The sequence below is a fragment of the Bubalus kerabau genome, chromosome 6 (genome assembly GCF_029407905.1).
Source record: "Bubalus kerabau isolate K-KA32 ecotype Philippines breed swamp buffalo chromosome 6, PCC_UOA_SB_1v2, whole genome shotgun sequence".
NCBI lineage: Eukaryota > Metazoa > Chordata > Mammalia > Artiodactyla > Bovidae > Bubalus > Bubalus kerabau.
Genome location: NC_073629.1, coordinates 112,877,392 through 112,892,374, shown reverse-complemented (window position 1 = coordinate 112,892,374; position 14,983 = coordinate 112,877,392). Strand labels below are relative to the sequence as shown.

At 42.3% G+C, this 14,983-nt stretch overlaps 1 protein-coding gene across 2 annotated transcripts in view; it reads right to left on the bottom strand.

The window, feature by feature from the left end:
- CSMD2 (CUB and Sushi multiple domains 2) overlaps positions 1 to 14,983 on the bottom strand; it is a 683,179-nt gene that overhangs the window by 26,625 nt on the left and 641,571 nt on the right. For both annotated transcript variants that reach the window (XM_055586466.1, XM_055586467.1), the window contains one exon: positions 913 to 1,086. In XM_055586466.1, coding sequence (XP_055442441.1) covers positions 913 to 1,086 — 174 coding nt within the window. The remainder of the gene's footprint in view (positions 1 to 912; positions 1,087 to 14,983) is intronic.

Below are 14,983 nucleotides of genomic sequence, written 5' to 3'. Positions count from 1 at the left end.
GATGGGAAGGGGTAGGGGGTTAATTTCAATGCCAAGGTGGGCTTCTTGAGAAGTGTCAAGCCACATGAACAGTTGCCCTCTTGAGGGGGACATCCTATGTGGGATCCCTTCTTGAGGTCAGGCAAGCTCACCCCGAAGAAGAGAAGGCTGTGGAGTGCTGGTTTTTTGCCTTGGTGGTTTCTGTCATTGGTAGAACAATTCAATTTCAAATATTTTTGTTCTTTTATGATATTACAGATGAGTATCTGGAAATATGGACTTGGGAGCTCTGTCAATTCCCTACATTTGCTGTGTTGATGACCTCTCTCTGTGTCCCCACAGAGATTAACAAGAAAATAAATTCATTCATAGGAAAAGTCTGGGGACTGGTGTGTTAAAGCGGAAGAGGAGAAGTGTATTCACTGGGCCAGGAAGGACACATGACAAGCAGAAGAAGTGATGATACAGAAAGGGAAGCAGGCCGGGGTCCAGGAGTCCCACACAGGGAAGGAGAGAACACCGGAGTGGGTTTGGACCTGAGCCAACAACAGGAAGGCTTGGATTGTTCCTGGGACCTCATGGTAATAAGTGTCTGGAGAGGATTCTGGCCATAGGTGACTTCAGAAACCACATCTTCATTGGTTCTACAATCTCTTGGCTGTCTAGGCTTGGCCAGACTCTAAGGGCATGAAGCTGGGCTTGGACCACCAAGGGCTGAAGTCTTGTTGGGACCTCTGAGAGCCCTGCTCTCTGCCTGGGAGGGATGGGTTCAGTTCATTTCAGTTCAGCCGTGCTCTCTGCCTGGGAGGGATGGGATGAAGGTCCAAAAGCTCTGCTTCCCTCCCCTCCGTCTGTTTCACTCTCACCTTGGAGCTGCCCCCTCCCACCAGCCAAGTGTTCCATTGGAACCCCTCCCCCACACCAGCCCCTTACCTGAGCAGTGGGGGAGGGAGCCAGTCCAGTGTCCGTCCAGCCCACACATGCGGGTGGCGTTTCCCACCAGGGTCCGCTTGCCGGTGCAGCTGTAACGCACGACTGCCCCCACTGTATAGCTGTCCCCGGACATCTGGGAATGGGGTGGGGAGCCCGGATGGCCACAGGACACCACTGTGGGGAAGAGCAGACATCTCAGCAACTCTGCACCGGGATGGATCATCCTCACAGGACACACGCTAGGCTTTTCAAGACGATAAGAAGCTGGGGTGTCTACCGAAGCAAACCTCCTGCTGGCTCACCCACCCAGTATCAGCAAACACTGACTTCCCACCTCACTGTCCAGTTTCCATATCTGTGAACTGAAGAGCAACGTCTGTTGTTTTAAGAGTTGAACAAGATAATGTGAACGAAACCAATCAGCACATGGTAGGGACACAGTAATACCCATTTCTTCTCTTTCTTGCCTCTTGTGCATACTAAGATGTCTCTGGCAGAAAGGTGGGACATATAGTATACATAGTCAGACTGAGAAAGACAAATTGCTTATCATACTGCCTTTATGTGGAATCTAGAAAATGATACCAATGAACCTATTTACAAAACAGGAATTTCATCACAGATATAGAAAACAAATGTATGGTTACCAAGGGGGAAATTGGGGGAGGGCATAAATTGGGAGATTGGCAGTGACATGTACACATTCAGTTCAGTTCAGTTCAGTTCAGTCGCTCGGTTGTGTCCAACTCTTTGTGACCCCATGAATCGCAGCACACCAGGCCTCCCTGTCCATCACCAACTCCCGGAGTTCACTCAGACTCACGTCCATCGAGTCAGTGATGCCATCCAGCCATCTCATCCTCTGTCGTCCCCTTCTCCTCCTGCCCCCAATCCCTCCCAGCATCAGAGTCTTTTCCAATGAGTCAACTCTTCTCATGAGGTGGCCAAAGTACTGGAGTTTCAGCTTTAGCATCATTCCTTCCAAAGAAATCCCAGGGCTGATCTCCATTGCTATATATAAAATAGATAACTAATAACAGCCTGCTGAATAGCACAGGGAACTCTATTTGGTGCTCTGTAATGACCTATATGGTAATGGAGTCTAGAAGAGAATGGATACATGTATATATACATGGCTGATTCACTTTCCTGTACACTTAAAGTAACACAACATTGTAAATCAACTACACTCCAATAAAAAAAATTAAAAACAAAGCAAATGGGTGAGCGCTCATCCTGGGACTGTTGGGACTGGCCACAGGGTCCAGAATAAGGGCTAGGTACAGTCCTTTCCAACTGCATCTTACAACTGCCCACGACAGTTGTCTCTAACTTGTCCTCTTTAGTTGTGGGTTCTCTTTTCTGAGACAGCAAACTATAAGTGGAAACTAGTTATGAGGTTAGAGTGTTGAGGTGGACGGGCCAGGGCAGGACAATGCTGCCAATGTTGCTGGGTTTGCCTTCCTGTTATTCCACGGGTTGATCCCAGGCGCTTTCATTTACTCAACACATATGTATCGTGTGCCTGTTATTTGTGAGGCACCTCTTTATGTGTCTGTGAGAACAAAGTCCAAGCGCTCATGGAGCTGATGTCTAGTGGGGAAGTGAAAGAAAGTGTTAGTTCTCAGTCGTGTCTGACTCTTTGCGACCCCACAGACTGCAGCCCGCCAGGCTCCTCTGTCCATGGAATTCTCCAGGCAGAAATATTGGAGTGGGTAGCCATTCGGTTTTCCAGGGGATCTTCCTGATTTAGGGATTGAACCTGGGTCTCCTGCATTGCAGGCAGAGTCTTTCCTGTCTGAGCTACCAGGGAAGCCCTGTGGGGAAGAAAGACCATGAATAAGAAAATACTAGGGGTTGCTGTGGAGAAGGCAATGACACCCCACTCCAGCACTAGTGCCTGGAAAATCGCATGGACGGAGGAGCCTGGTGGGCCGCAGTCCATGGGGTCGCACGGAGTCGGACATGACTGAAGCGACTTAGCAGCAGCAGCAGCAGCAGGGGTTGCTATGAAGGAAAATAAAGCTGCATCAGGAAAAGGATGCTCAGTGGGATGAGGGAACTGTTTATGAGTAGGGTGGTCAGGGAAGCTGTCCCTGAGGAGGTGATATTTGAGCAGTGGTCCGAGTGAAAAGACCAGCAATGTGAGATCTAGGGAAGAGTGTTCTGCGGGAAGGGACATCTAGTAGAAAAGCCCAGAGGATGAGCCTGGGGTGTCTGAAGAAGAGCAGGACAGCCAGGGTTGCTGGAACAGAACGAACAAGGAAAGAACACAAGTGATATGGGTGGAGAGGCTGCTTGGAGCCAGATCATGGCATAGATTTTGGGCTTTATTACAAGCACGATGGGACCCCTCCTGGAGTGATACGATCTGACTTACGTTTTAACAAGATCATCCTGGCAACTGTGTGGAGAATATTCTAGGGCAGGGCGAGAAAGAGGGGGCTGTTGCAGTAGTTCAAGAAGAGATGGTAGTGGTTTGGACGGACTAAACCTTGCGGTCTGGTGTGTAAAGGGGAAGGATATGCACTGTGGTGGCCAAAGGGCTGACTGCCTATGAACACGGCCCCCCTCAATTCTCTGCATCCTGGCCCAGGCCTGCCACTCCTCCCACTCCCAGAGGCAGGGTCTCTTATTTCCTCCCTCCTTGAATCTGGGCTGGCCTGTGACTTGCTCTCATCAACAGAATGTAGTGGCATGAGGTTTTAGGAATTCTGAACTCTGGCTTAAGAGATATTTTAACTTCTTTTTCTCTAGGAATTCAGCCTCCAAGTAACGAAGATCAAGTCAGCCTGCTGGAGAGAGGCCCCTTGGAGAAGAGTCAGCAGCAAGTCCTCCAACAGGCTGTTGTCATTCAGTTGCTCAGTTGTGTCCGACTCTCTGCAACCCCATGGACTACAGCACACCAGGCTTCCTTGTCCTTCATTGTCTTCTGGAGTTTGCACAAACAAACTAATGTCCATTGAGGCGGTGGTGCCATCCAACCATCTCATCCTCTGTCATTCCCTTCTCCTCCTGCCCTCAATCTTTCCCAGCATCAGGGTCTTTTCCAATGAGTCAGGTTGGTGGGGCCATTGTGGACCCTCCAGTCCTAACTAAACCACAGTGGGCACAGGTGAGCCAGCTCTGCAGTGATGGTTCACTCTATGTGTCAACTTGAGTAGGCCACAGGATGCCCAGATACTTGGTCCAACATTATTCTGGGTGTATCTGTGAGGTTTCTGAATGAGATTAACATTGAATTGGGAGGCTGAATAAGGCAAATTGCCCTCCTCAATGTGGGTGGGCCTCATTCAGTCTCTTGAACGCCTGAATAGAACAAAAGGGTGGAGAATTCTCTCTGCCTCTGTCTTCAGTCTGGGATGTCAATATTCTCCTGCCTTTGGACTCAGACTTGGATGGGAATTTACATCATTGGCTCTACCTACGTCTCAGGCCTTCAAACCCAGACTGGAACTATGCCATCTGCTCTCTTGGGTCCACAGCTTGCACAGTGCAGATCTGGGGGTTTCACAGCCTTCAAATTTGTACAAGCCAATTTCTTATCATATATCTATATATTTTTATCTGTATCTATGTCTATAAGAAATTGGCTCATATGATTATAATATATATTACATATATATATATATATTTAGAAATAGATATGTAGATGGCTCATGGTTTCTTTATATCTAGACACAGATATACAGATATAAATCTTATATAACTATATCTATGATAGATATAAATCTTACTACATATCTATCTATAAAATACACGTTAAAAAATATATATATATATATCCTATTGGTTATTGGTTCTTTTTCTCTGGAGAATCCAGACTAATGAGATTGCTAAGCCTCGCCTAAATTCCTGACCTTTACAATTGTGAGGCAACAGAAACAAATGCTATTTTAAGTTTTGAGATGGCTTATTACATAGTAATAGATAACTGATTCAGTGAGTTTCAAGGTTTATACCATCTGTTCCTTAAGACAACCTTATGAAGTAGGTGCCATTTTTATTTATTTTTTATCTCCACCTTCCTGATGACACAAATGAGGCCTAGTAAGGCAAAGTAACTTACCGAAGGTCATGAACCTAATCAGTGGTAGAATTAGTTCTTAAAACCTGGCAGGCTGATTCCAGAGGCCACAGTCTTAAGCGCTATAATCGACTCCCTTCTGCGGTGCTGTTTTTAGACTACCAGTGAATTCTCTCCTTGTGGAAGGAACGGAGCCCCTGATTATAATTTAAGTGATTCCGTGACTTTATTAGAAATGTTTGGATTTTAAAATTGCCCAATTTAAACTCTCTAATGACATTTCAAATAAATTCTTTTTTAAATGGATATACAAAAACAGAGTAACTGTAAGTATAGAGCTTAACAAAGTGTCACAAAGTGAATACACTCATGTAGCTACTGCCAAGATTGAGAAAAGCCCCCACCAGGACCTCAGAAGCCCCCTCTTGCCCCGTCCCTATCCCTACCTCTTTTCTTCCCTCCTCACATTAAACTACTCTCTTCACTTTGTACATCATTAATTAGTTTGCCTGTTGTTGAATTTGATTTAAATGAAATCTTGTAGTATATATTCTGCTGTACCAGCTCTTTTCACGTAACATTATGCCTGTGATATTTGTCTGTGCTCTTCTGAAGCAACAGTTCATTATCATCGCTATGTATCAGGGATTGGCAAACGTTTTATTTAAGCGTCCAGGCAGTAATCATTTTAGGCCTCTGTTGCATATTCTTTTGTTTGTTTGTCTGTTTTTTTGGTACAATATTTTAAAAAATATTTTAAAACCCTCCTAAACTCAAGGGCATACAAAAATAGGACATAGGCTAGATTTGTCCCAGGAGCCAAAATTTGCTGATCTCTGCTATATAGTATACCATCTGTGTTAGTTATCTATTGCTGTGTAACAAACTGCCCCAAAGCTTAGATAACAATAAACATCTATTTTGATGATATGGGTCAGGAATTTGGGAGAGGCTTAGCAGGTGGTCCTGACTCAGAATCCCCCTGAGGTTGTAGCCAGAGTGACGACTGTGGCTGCTTTCATCTGGAGGCTCGACTGGCTTCCCCCAGCGTGGCTGATCCAGGAAAGCCAGGTGGAGATGGCATGTGTCATAATCTAGCTTTGTAAATCACACCACCTCACACAGACTAGCCCTGGTACAAGTTAGGGACATGCTACATAAAGGTATGAATACCAGGAGCTGGGGGTCATTGGGAGCATCTTCAAGGTGGACTGTCACAGCTCTATGGAGATATAGAGCACATTCCACCAGCTGTTTCCTACTGATGGATGTTTGGGTTATTTCTAGTTTTGTGCTCTTATGAATAATGTTGATAAGAACATTTCTGTTCATGTCTATTGGTGTATATATGTACACAGTTATATTGGCTGTCCATAATGATTTCTGTAAAGCAACTGATTGCTTTTTATGATGTTCTTGTTTGGTTTTAAAATGTTTCTTTGGGAATTTGAGGACAGTGTCAAATTATGGTAATATTGAATAATCTCTGAAAAACCATATACAGTGCCTAAAATTATTTTTTCTTTTGTTACTGGCTTGATTTAGGCTAGTTGAATGTCTGTAAAGTTAGCAACTAGAGTATACTCTATTGTTTTATTCCTTTTCCATGATTTGTTCGCTTAAAAGAGGAAGTGAACAATAATAATGCTTGGAGAAAATAAAAATTAGTGCCAGTACAATTTGGCTGCTGTGGATAAGAAAAAAAAAGAAAAGGACACATGATAACAATGAAGAGAAATGACTTTCATTCAGTGTATGTTTGCACAAAAGCCTAAGAGGTGAAGAACAAAGACAAGGGGAATAGATATTGCTGCATTTCTCAGTTTGTCAATATAAAAAAATTAATGTTTTCAATATTCATGCCATGTCCAAATGGAGTCTCTTTGGATCATTCGAGTTTCTGCAGTGGCTCTTTAGCTGCTTACTATGTATTAAGCTTAAATGTGTATATAAAAATCAGCAAGATAGATATTTATCACTCCTAATAATAGCAGATTTTCCTGCATTACATAGAATAACAAGGGATTGATAAAATACAAAATTGCAATGAAGCAAAAAGCAATAGTACAAACCAGCAGTTCATGCTTGGGTGTGGACTGTGCTGAGTCCCATGGCAAAATGGAAAGGATCCCCCACACTGGTTCTTAAACCCTAAGAATGAAAGTTGTATGAATGGCCAGCCACCTCCAGAGCTTCCACTTTTTCTAAAGCATTTTATCAGGGAAACAGCATATAACATAGGCCTGGATCATGCATTTCGCTTGGTACCTGCATATCCACAGCAATTAAAGCAGTTTGCTGTCACCTGGAAGGAACAAGTTGACTAGGGGATATGTATAGTCCTCCATAATTTGCCACAACCCTATTCACAGGTAATTGGATCTTCTAGGAGAAGGCAATGGCACCCCACTCCAGTACTCTTGCCTGGAAAATCCCATGGACGGAGAAGCCTGGTAGGCTGCAGTCCATGGGGTCGCTAAGAGTCGGACACGACTGAGCGACTTCACTTTCACTTTGCCCTTTCATGCATTGGAGAAGGAAATGGCAACCCGCTCCAGTGTTCTTGCCTGGAGAATCCCAGGGATGGTGGAGCCTGATGGGCCGCTGTCTATGGGGTTGCACAGAGTCGGACATGACTGAAGCGACGCAGCAGCAGCAGCAGCAGCAGCAGCAGGAGTAGAAATGCAATTAGTCCACTAAAAAACATTATGATGACCATGAGACATCAGTGAAAATGGTTTTACTGGGAGTCACCTGGGATCTAGAGCCTTACAGTCAGTGGAAGTTCCTCAGGGCTTGTGTTTTTGAAACAGTCTTGCAAAATCAGCAAGCTCCAGGAGAAGGTGAAGGACAGGGAAGCGTGGCATGCTATAGTCCATGGGACATGACTGAGCGACTGAACAGCACCAAATCACAGGGAAAACGTCTAGATTTCCTCTCATCAACAATTGAATAGCCTAACTAGGTTCTGATGCTAGTATATCCCTTTACTGGGAATCTTGCTGAAGTTCATATTTAGACTAAGTAATAAACATGGTTGTCTTTGAATGGGGCCTGCCTTGGAAAAACCTACACCTGCTCCAAAAAGAATAGTCTGTCCCTTGGTTTCCATGTCCTTAATAACAATATAATGTGGCGGGCTTACTAATTAGTGTAAGTAGAGTTTGCATGCTATTTATGCATGCTAAGTTGCTTCAGTCATTCCGACTCTTTGTGGCCCCATGGACTATAGACTACCAGGCTCCTCTGTCCATGGGATTCTCCAGGCAAGAATACTGGAGTGGCTTGTCATGTCCTCCTCCAGGGGATCTTCCCAACCCAGGGATTAAACCCACGTCTCTTGCATCTCCTGCATTTACAGGCAGGTTCTTTACATTAGTGCCAGTTTAGCACCTTGTAAATCCCAACAAGAAAAAGAAGGGACCACTGGCTTTCTGTAATAAAAAAAAAAAAATATATATATATATATATATATATACACACACACACACACACACACATATATATCAGCAACTGCTGGGCATTAGCCATTTTTCTTTTGAGAGATAACGCCTAGCTTGTTTTTAGACTTTGGCTTCTGTCAGACTGAGACCCTGGTTCCTGATTCCCACAGATTAAGATCAGTCAAAAGATCACAATGTAAACATACTAAAACAATGAGAAACAAGTCACCAAGAGTGAGAATCAGCAGAAATGACAATAGCAGAATTAGATTTGAAAAGATAATGATATTGGAAGTATCAGATATAGAATATATAATAAGTACATTTAATATGTTAAATATGAAAAAGGAACAAGTTAATATAGGAAAAATACACTATGGAGATAAGTAAGCAAATGTGAAAAAACAAATAATGCATTTATTTCTCAAATGAAAAATAAATAATTGGAAATGGGAACTCAGTTAAACCTCAGCTTAGACCTAGCTAAAAAGATAATCACTGAATGGTAAAAACAGACCTTGAGTAATTTATCAGAGATGGAAAATATGAATGAGAATTTCAAGGACAAAGAGAAAAGCACAAGAAGATCTAATGCTGGGGTTCAGAAATAGTAAAGGAGGAGAATGAAGGGGGAGACAATGTCTACTGAAATAGTAGCTAAGATTTTCCCAGATAGCAGAAAAATCCAGGAAGTCTAATGAATCTTAAGAAGGGTAAACAAAATATTTAAACATAATGCAGGAAAATTCAGAATGCCAGCAAAAGAGAGAGAAGCTTGAAGTCAGTGAGGGAGAAAAAAATGGACTACCTAAAATAATTTAGACTTCAGAAGACTTATCACTAAAAATGAAAGTCAGCAATAGTGCCAAAAGAAAATGTGCCAGCCTAGACCTTTGATCCAGCAAACTTATCATTTAATAACTAGGAAAAATCCCAAACACCAAAGACAGAGAAAGACTTTACAAAGGAGTGAATGACTGACAGCTGGTTTTTCAACAGCAACAAAAGAGGTCAGAAGATATTAGATTCCTTTGCTGCCGCTGCTAAGTCGCTTCAGTCGTGTCCGACTCTGTGCAACCCCATAGACGGCAGCCCACCAGGCTCCCCCGTCCCTGGGATTCTCCAGGCAAGAACACTGGAGTGGGTTGCCATTTCCTTCTCCAATGCATGAAAGGGCAAAGTGAAAGTGAAGTCGCTCAGTCGTGTCCGACTCTTAGCGACCCCATGGACTGCAGCCTACCAGGCTCCTGCATCCATGGGATTTTCCAGGCAAGAGTACTGGAGTGGGTTGCCATTGCCTTCTCCTTTAGTGGGCTAAAAAAAAATAACTGCCAACTTGAATTTCTAAACCTATCAAAAATATCTTAAAAAATGAGACAAATAAATGTATCACAAAAACTGAGAATGTTTGCTAACAGCAGACCTTCATTAAATAAAATTCTAAAAGATGGTCTTCAAACTGCAGGAAAATAATCTCATATGGAAGGTGAAGATATGAGAAGGGGAATGAAGACCAAAGAAAGTGACAAATACGTGAGCAAATCTAAGTGAACAATAACTACAGAGAACAACAACAACACATTGTGGGTTTTAAAAATAAAATAAATAAATAAAAATAAACTAAGAGGTAGAACAAATAGAAAACATAAAATAAGATGGTAGATTTAAAACCCACCAATTCAGTTCAGTTCAGTCACTCAGTCGTGTCTGAGTCTTTGAGACCCCATAGACTGCAGCACGCCAGGCCTTCCTGTCCATCACCAACTCTCAGAGTTTACCCAAACTCATGTCCATTGAGTCAGTGATGCCATCCAACCACCTCATCCTCTCTTGTCCCCTTCTCCTCCCACCTTCAATCTTTCCCAGCATCAGGGTCTTTTCAAATGAGTCCGTTCTTCACATTAGGTGGTCAAAGTATTGGAGTTTCAGCACCCCACCCCCCATACACCAATAATCTGACCTATTTACAGTGATGAAAGAAAAGACTTTCAACCATGAACTCTATATCCAGCAAAACTATCATTCAAACATGAAAGGGAATTTAAAATATGTCCAGAAAAACACAAACTGAGAGACTGTGTCAGTAGCAAACCTAGAAAGAAAGTATAAATGATAAAGAAATTCTAAAGGAAGTCTTTTAGGCTTGAAATGAAAGAACTTGAAGCCATGTGAAGAAATAAAGAACACTGGAAAAGGTAACCACACAAGTAAATACACAATATAGCATAAGCATACTTTTTGTCTGTAACTCTACTTTCTTCCTGCTTGAGAAACTGTATAAAGCAATAATTAGAAAGCTTTGTTGATAAGCATACAATGTATAAAGATGTAATTTGTATAACAATAACAACACAAAGGATATAGAGGTAATGGAGCTATATAAGGACAATGTTTTTGTATACAACTGAAATTCAGTTGGTATTAATCCAAACTATGCTGCTATACTTTGCACCTCATGCGAAGAGTTGACTCATTGGAAAAGACTCTGATGCTGGGAGGGATTGGGGGCAGGAGGAGAAGGGGACGACAGAGGATGAGATGGCTGGATGGCATCACCAACTCGGACGTGAGTCTGAGTGAACTCAGGGAGATAGTGATGGACAGGGAGGCCTGGCATGCTGCAATTCATGGGGTGGCAGAGAGTCGGACACAACTGAGCGACTGAACTGAACTGAACTGATGCTTCTATAAGTTAAGATGTTAATTGTAATTTCCAGAGTAACTATTCAGTTCAGTTCAGTCTCTCAGTTGTGTCCGACTCTTTGTGACCCCATGAATCGCAGCACGCCAGGCCTCCCTGTCCATCACCAACTCCCGGAGTCCAAATAATTTAAAAAACATACACAGTCAAAGAAACAACAATCATTTAAAATGGTACACTAAAAAAAATCTATTTAATGCAAAAGAAGCCAGCAAGAGAATAGAGAACCAACAAAAAAGACATGATACATAGAAAACAAATAGCAAAACAGACTATATAAAACCTACCTTATCAATCACCACATTAAATGTGGATTAAACATGTGAAAGACACATATTAGCAAAGTGGATAAAAAACATGATTCAAGTATATTCTGTCTACAAATGATGCACTTCAGAGCCGATGACACAAACAGACTGAGAATAAAAAGGTGGCAAAAAGATATAGCATGGAGATAATAACCAAAACAGCTGGAGTGGTTATCCTAATATCTAACATAATAGCCTTGAAGACAAAAACTGTGACTAGGCACAAGAAGAACTATAGTATAAAAAGACATTCTATCAAGAAGATACACAATTATAAACATATATGCATCTAATAACATAGCCCCAAAATATATGAAGCAGAAACTGACAGAACTAAAGGGAGAAACAGACAAATCAGCAATAACAGCAGGAGTTCCCAACACCGCACTTTGAATCATGGTTAGAACAACCAGAATATAGATAGATCAACAGGGAAATATAATGAACAATACTATGAACCAACTAGACCTAACAATCATCTGCAGGACACTCTGCCCAACAAGAGAAGAATAAACACTCTTCTCAAGTGCACAGGAAATGTTATCTAGAATAAACTGAAGTGAAAGTCGCTCAGTCGTGTCCGACTCTTTGTGACCCCATGGACTACACAGTCCGTGGAATTCTCCAGGCCAGAATACTGGAGTGGGTAGCCTTTCCCTTCTCCAGGAGACCTTCCCAACCTAGGGATCGAACCCAGGTCTCCTGCATTACAGGTGGATTCTTTACCAGCTGAGCTATGAGGGAAGCCTCATCTATTTAGGGTAGACCGTATGTTAATCCATAAAATAAATCTCCATAAACTTTAAAAGACTGAAGCATACCAAGTGCATTCTGTAAGCAAAATGCTATGAAACAAGAAATCAACAAAAGAAGGAAATGTGGAAAATTCACGGATATATGGAAATTAAACAACTCTCTCCTAAACAATCAGTAAGTCAAAGAATAAATCAGGGGAGTGATTAGAAAATACTTTGAGGTGAAAAAAATGAAAAAATAGCATAACAAAACTTAAGAGATACAGTGAAACAGTGCTTGGAGGGAAATTTATAATTGTAAATGTCCACAGTGTTTCAGGTTTAAAAATAAAATTAAATTAAAAAAAAATAAAAAGAAGAAAAATCTCAAATCAACAACCTAAACTTCCCCTCTAATAAACTAGAAAAAGAGAGCAAAATATACACAAAGCAAATAGAAGAAAAGAAATTAAAAAGGCTAAAGCAAGGATAAACAAAATAGAGAAACAATAGAGAAAATAAAATCAAAAGTTGGTCCTTTGACAAGATCAAGAAAATTGACAAATGTGTCTAGTCTGATGCGTGTGTGTGTAAGAGAGACAGAGAGAAAGAGAGTGACAAAGAGAGAGGGAGGGAGAGAGAGAGAGAGAGAGAGCGAGAGAGAGAGATAACAGGGATGGGAGTAGAATCAAATTCTAAAATCAGGAATGAAAGTGGAGATGTTACTACCAACTGAATTTACAAAAGCAAAAAGCATTATAGGAGAATATGATGAATATGAATGGTTATATACCAATAAATTGGATAAAGTAAACAAAATTGAAAAATTTCTAGAAACACACAAACTACCAAAACCAACTCAAGAAGAAATGGAATATCTGAAAAGAACTATATCAAATAAATAGAATCAGTCAATAATAAAAAACTTTTAACAAAGAAAAGTCCAGGGCCAGATGATTTTACTGATGAATTCTATGAAAATTTTGAAGACGAAATAATACCAGTCTTTCCGAAACTATTCCTAAAAATAGAAGAAAAGGGACAATTGCCAACTCATCCCATGAGGTCAGCATTGCCCTGATACCAAAGCCAAAGAGCTCATAAGGAAAGAAAACTACAGACCAATATTCCTGATGAATTCAGTTGCAAAAATCCTCAACAAAAATACTAGCAAACCAAATCCAGTAGCACATTAAAATGAATTTTACCGTGACCAAATGTGATTTGTTCTAAGAACACAAGAGTTGTTCAACACATGAAAATCAATCAATGTAATACACCATACTAATAGAATGAGGGGGAAAAAAGCACCACATGATCATCTCAATAGATGTAAAAAAATCATTTAAAAAATTCCAACAGCCTTTCATGGGAAAAATGTCCAACAAATTAGGAGTAGAAGGGAATTTCCTCAATCTGATAAAGGAAATCTGCAAAAACCCACAGCTAACATCATGCTTAATGGTGAAAGAGTGAAAGCTTTTCTCCAAAGGCTATTTTTATTTGTATTCTCCAAATACAAGAATCTCAGCTGCCACTGCTGTACACAGGTGGTGGTCCATTTCCAATCCCAGATGATTTTTCAGTCATAAATGGCCAGGGTGGGGTCCTCAGACAAGGGAAATATGGGCAGGTGAGTAGGTGAACCAGCCTCCTATCATACCTAGAGGCACAGGGGCATAAGGAGATGGAGTCATTCCGACTGAGGGGCCAAAGTATGTATGAGCCACCACAGATAGGTGGACTGCAGAATGGCCCAACTCAATACGCATCAGCCCCTCTGGACTGCATCTTCACCTCTGCTGTTAGGAAGACAGGAGAGACAGCAACCCCCAGGGCTCATGGTTAGCAACAAGACGCGGGAGCAGGGGCCTAAGGAACTGTTTTTTCTTCCAGATGTGAGGCTAGCAACCCAATGTCAGGATTCTTAGTGCCTCCCTCATCCTTTTTTTCCCCCACATGTTGGCCCTGTATTTTTCCCCAATATCCTTTAAAGCAGTTGTTGTTTATTGAGCAGCGACTAACTAGGCACTTTTAATGGGTGTTCTCATTTAATTCTCTAATAATCCTATGGAAGAGGCATTAGCATCATTGATATAGACAAAGAAAGGGAGGCTCTCAAATCACACAGCTTGTTTAGGGGCAGAGCCAGAATTCAAATCCAGGTCTGTCTGCCTCCAGGGTCTGTTGCATTTCTGCTTCAGTCCTTTAAAAAAGGGGGTTCATTTGATGTCTTTCTGGAAAATCAAGGAGGCAGTAAAATGGGAGACAGGTTTCCACTAGGCAGTCAGGACCCCCGAAGGAAGGGAACCTTGGAGACTGAAGGGGTTGCTGATAGCATTAGAGAGGAAAGGGAGTAAGCCTGTAGCCGGGAAGAGAGACTGAGAATCGGTGGGGCATCTAACCCAGCATGTTAGATGCTCAGTCGTGTCAGCCTCTTTGCGACCCCATGGACTGCAGCCCACCAGGCTTCTCTGTCCATGGAATTCTCCAGGCAAGCATACTGGAGTGGGTTGCCATTCTCTTCTCCAGGGGATCTTCCAGACTCAGTAATCAAACCCAGGTCTCCTGCATTGCAGGCAGATTCTTCACTGTCTGAGCCACCAGGGATGGAAAGAGTTGGACACCACTGAGCACACACACACACACACGCACATGCACACACACACACACGCGCACACACACACGCACATGCACGCACACATACGCACACGCACACATATGCACAAGCACGCACACGCACGCACGCACACGCACGCACGCACACACACACGCACACGCACGCACACACACGCGCACACACACATACACACACGCGCACACACATGCACACACGCACATGCACGCACACGCACACA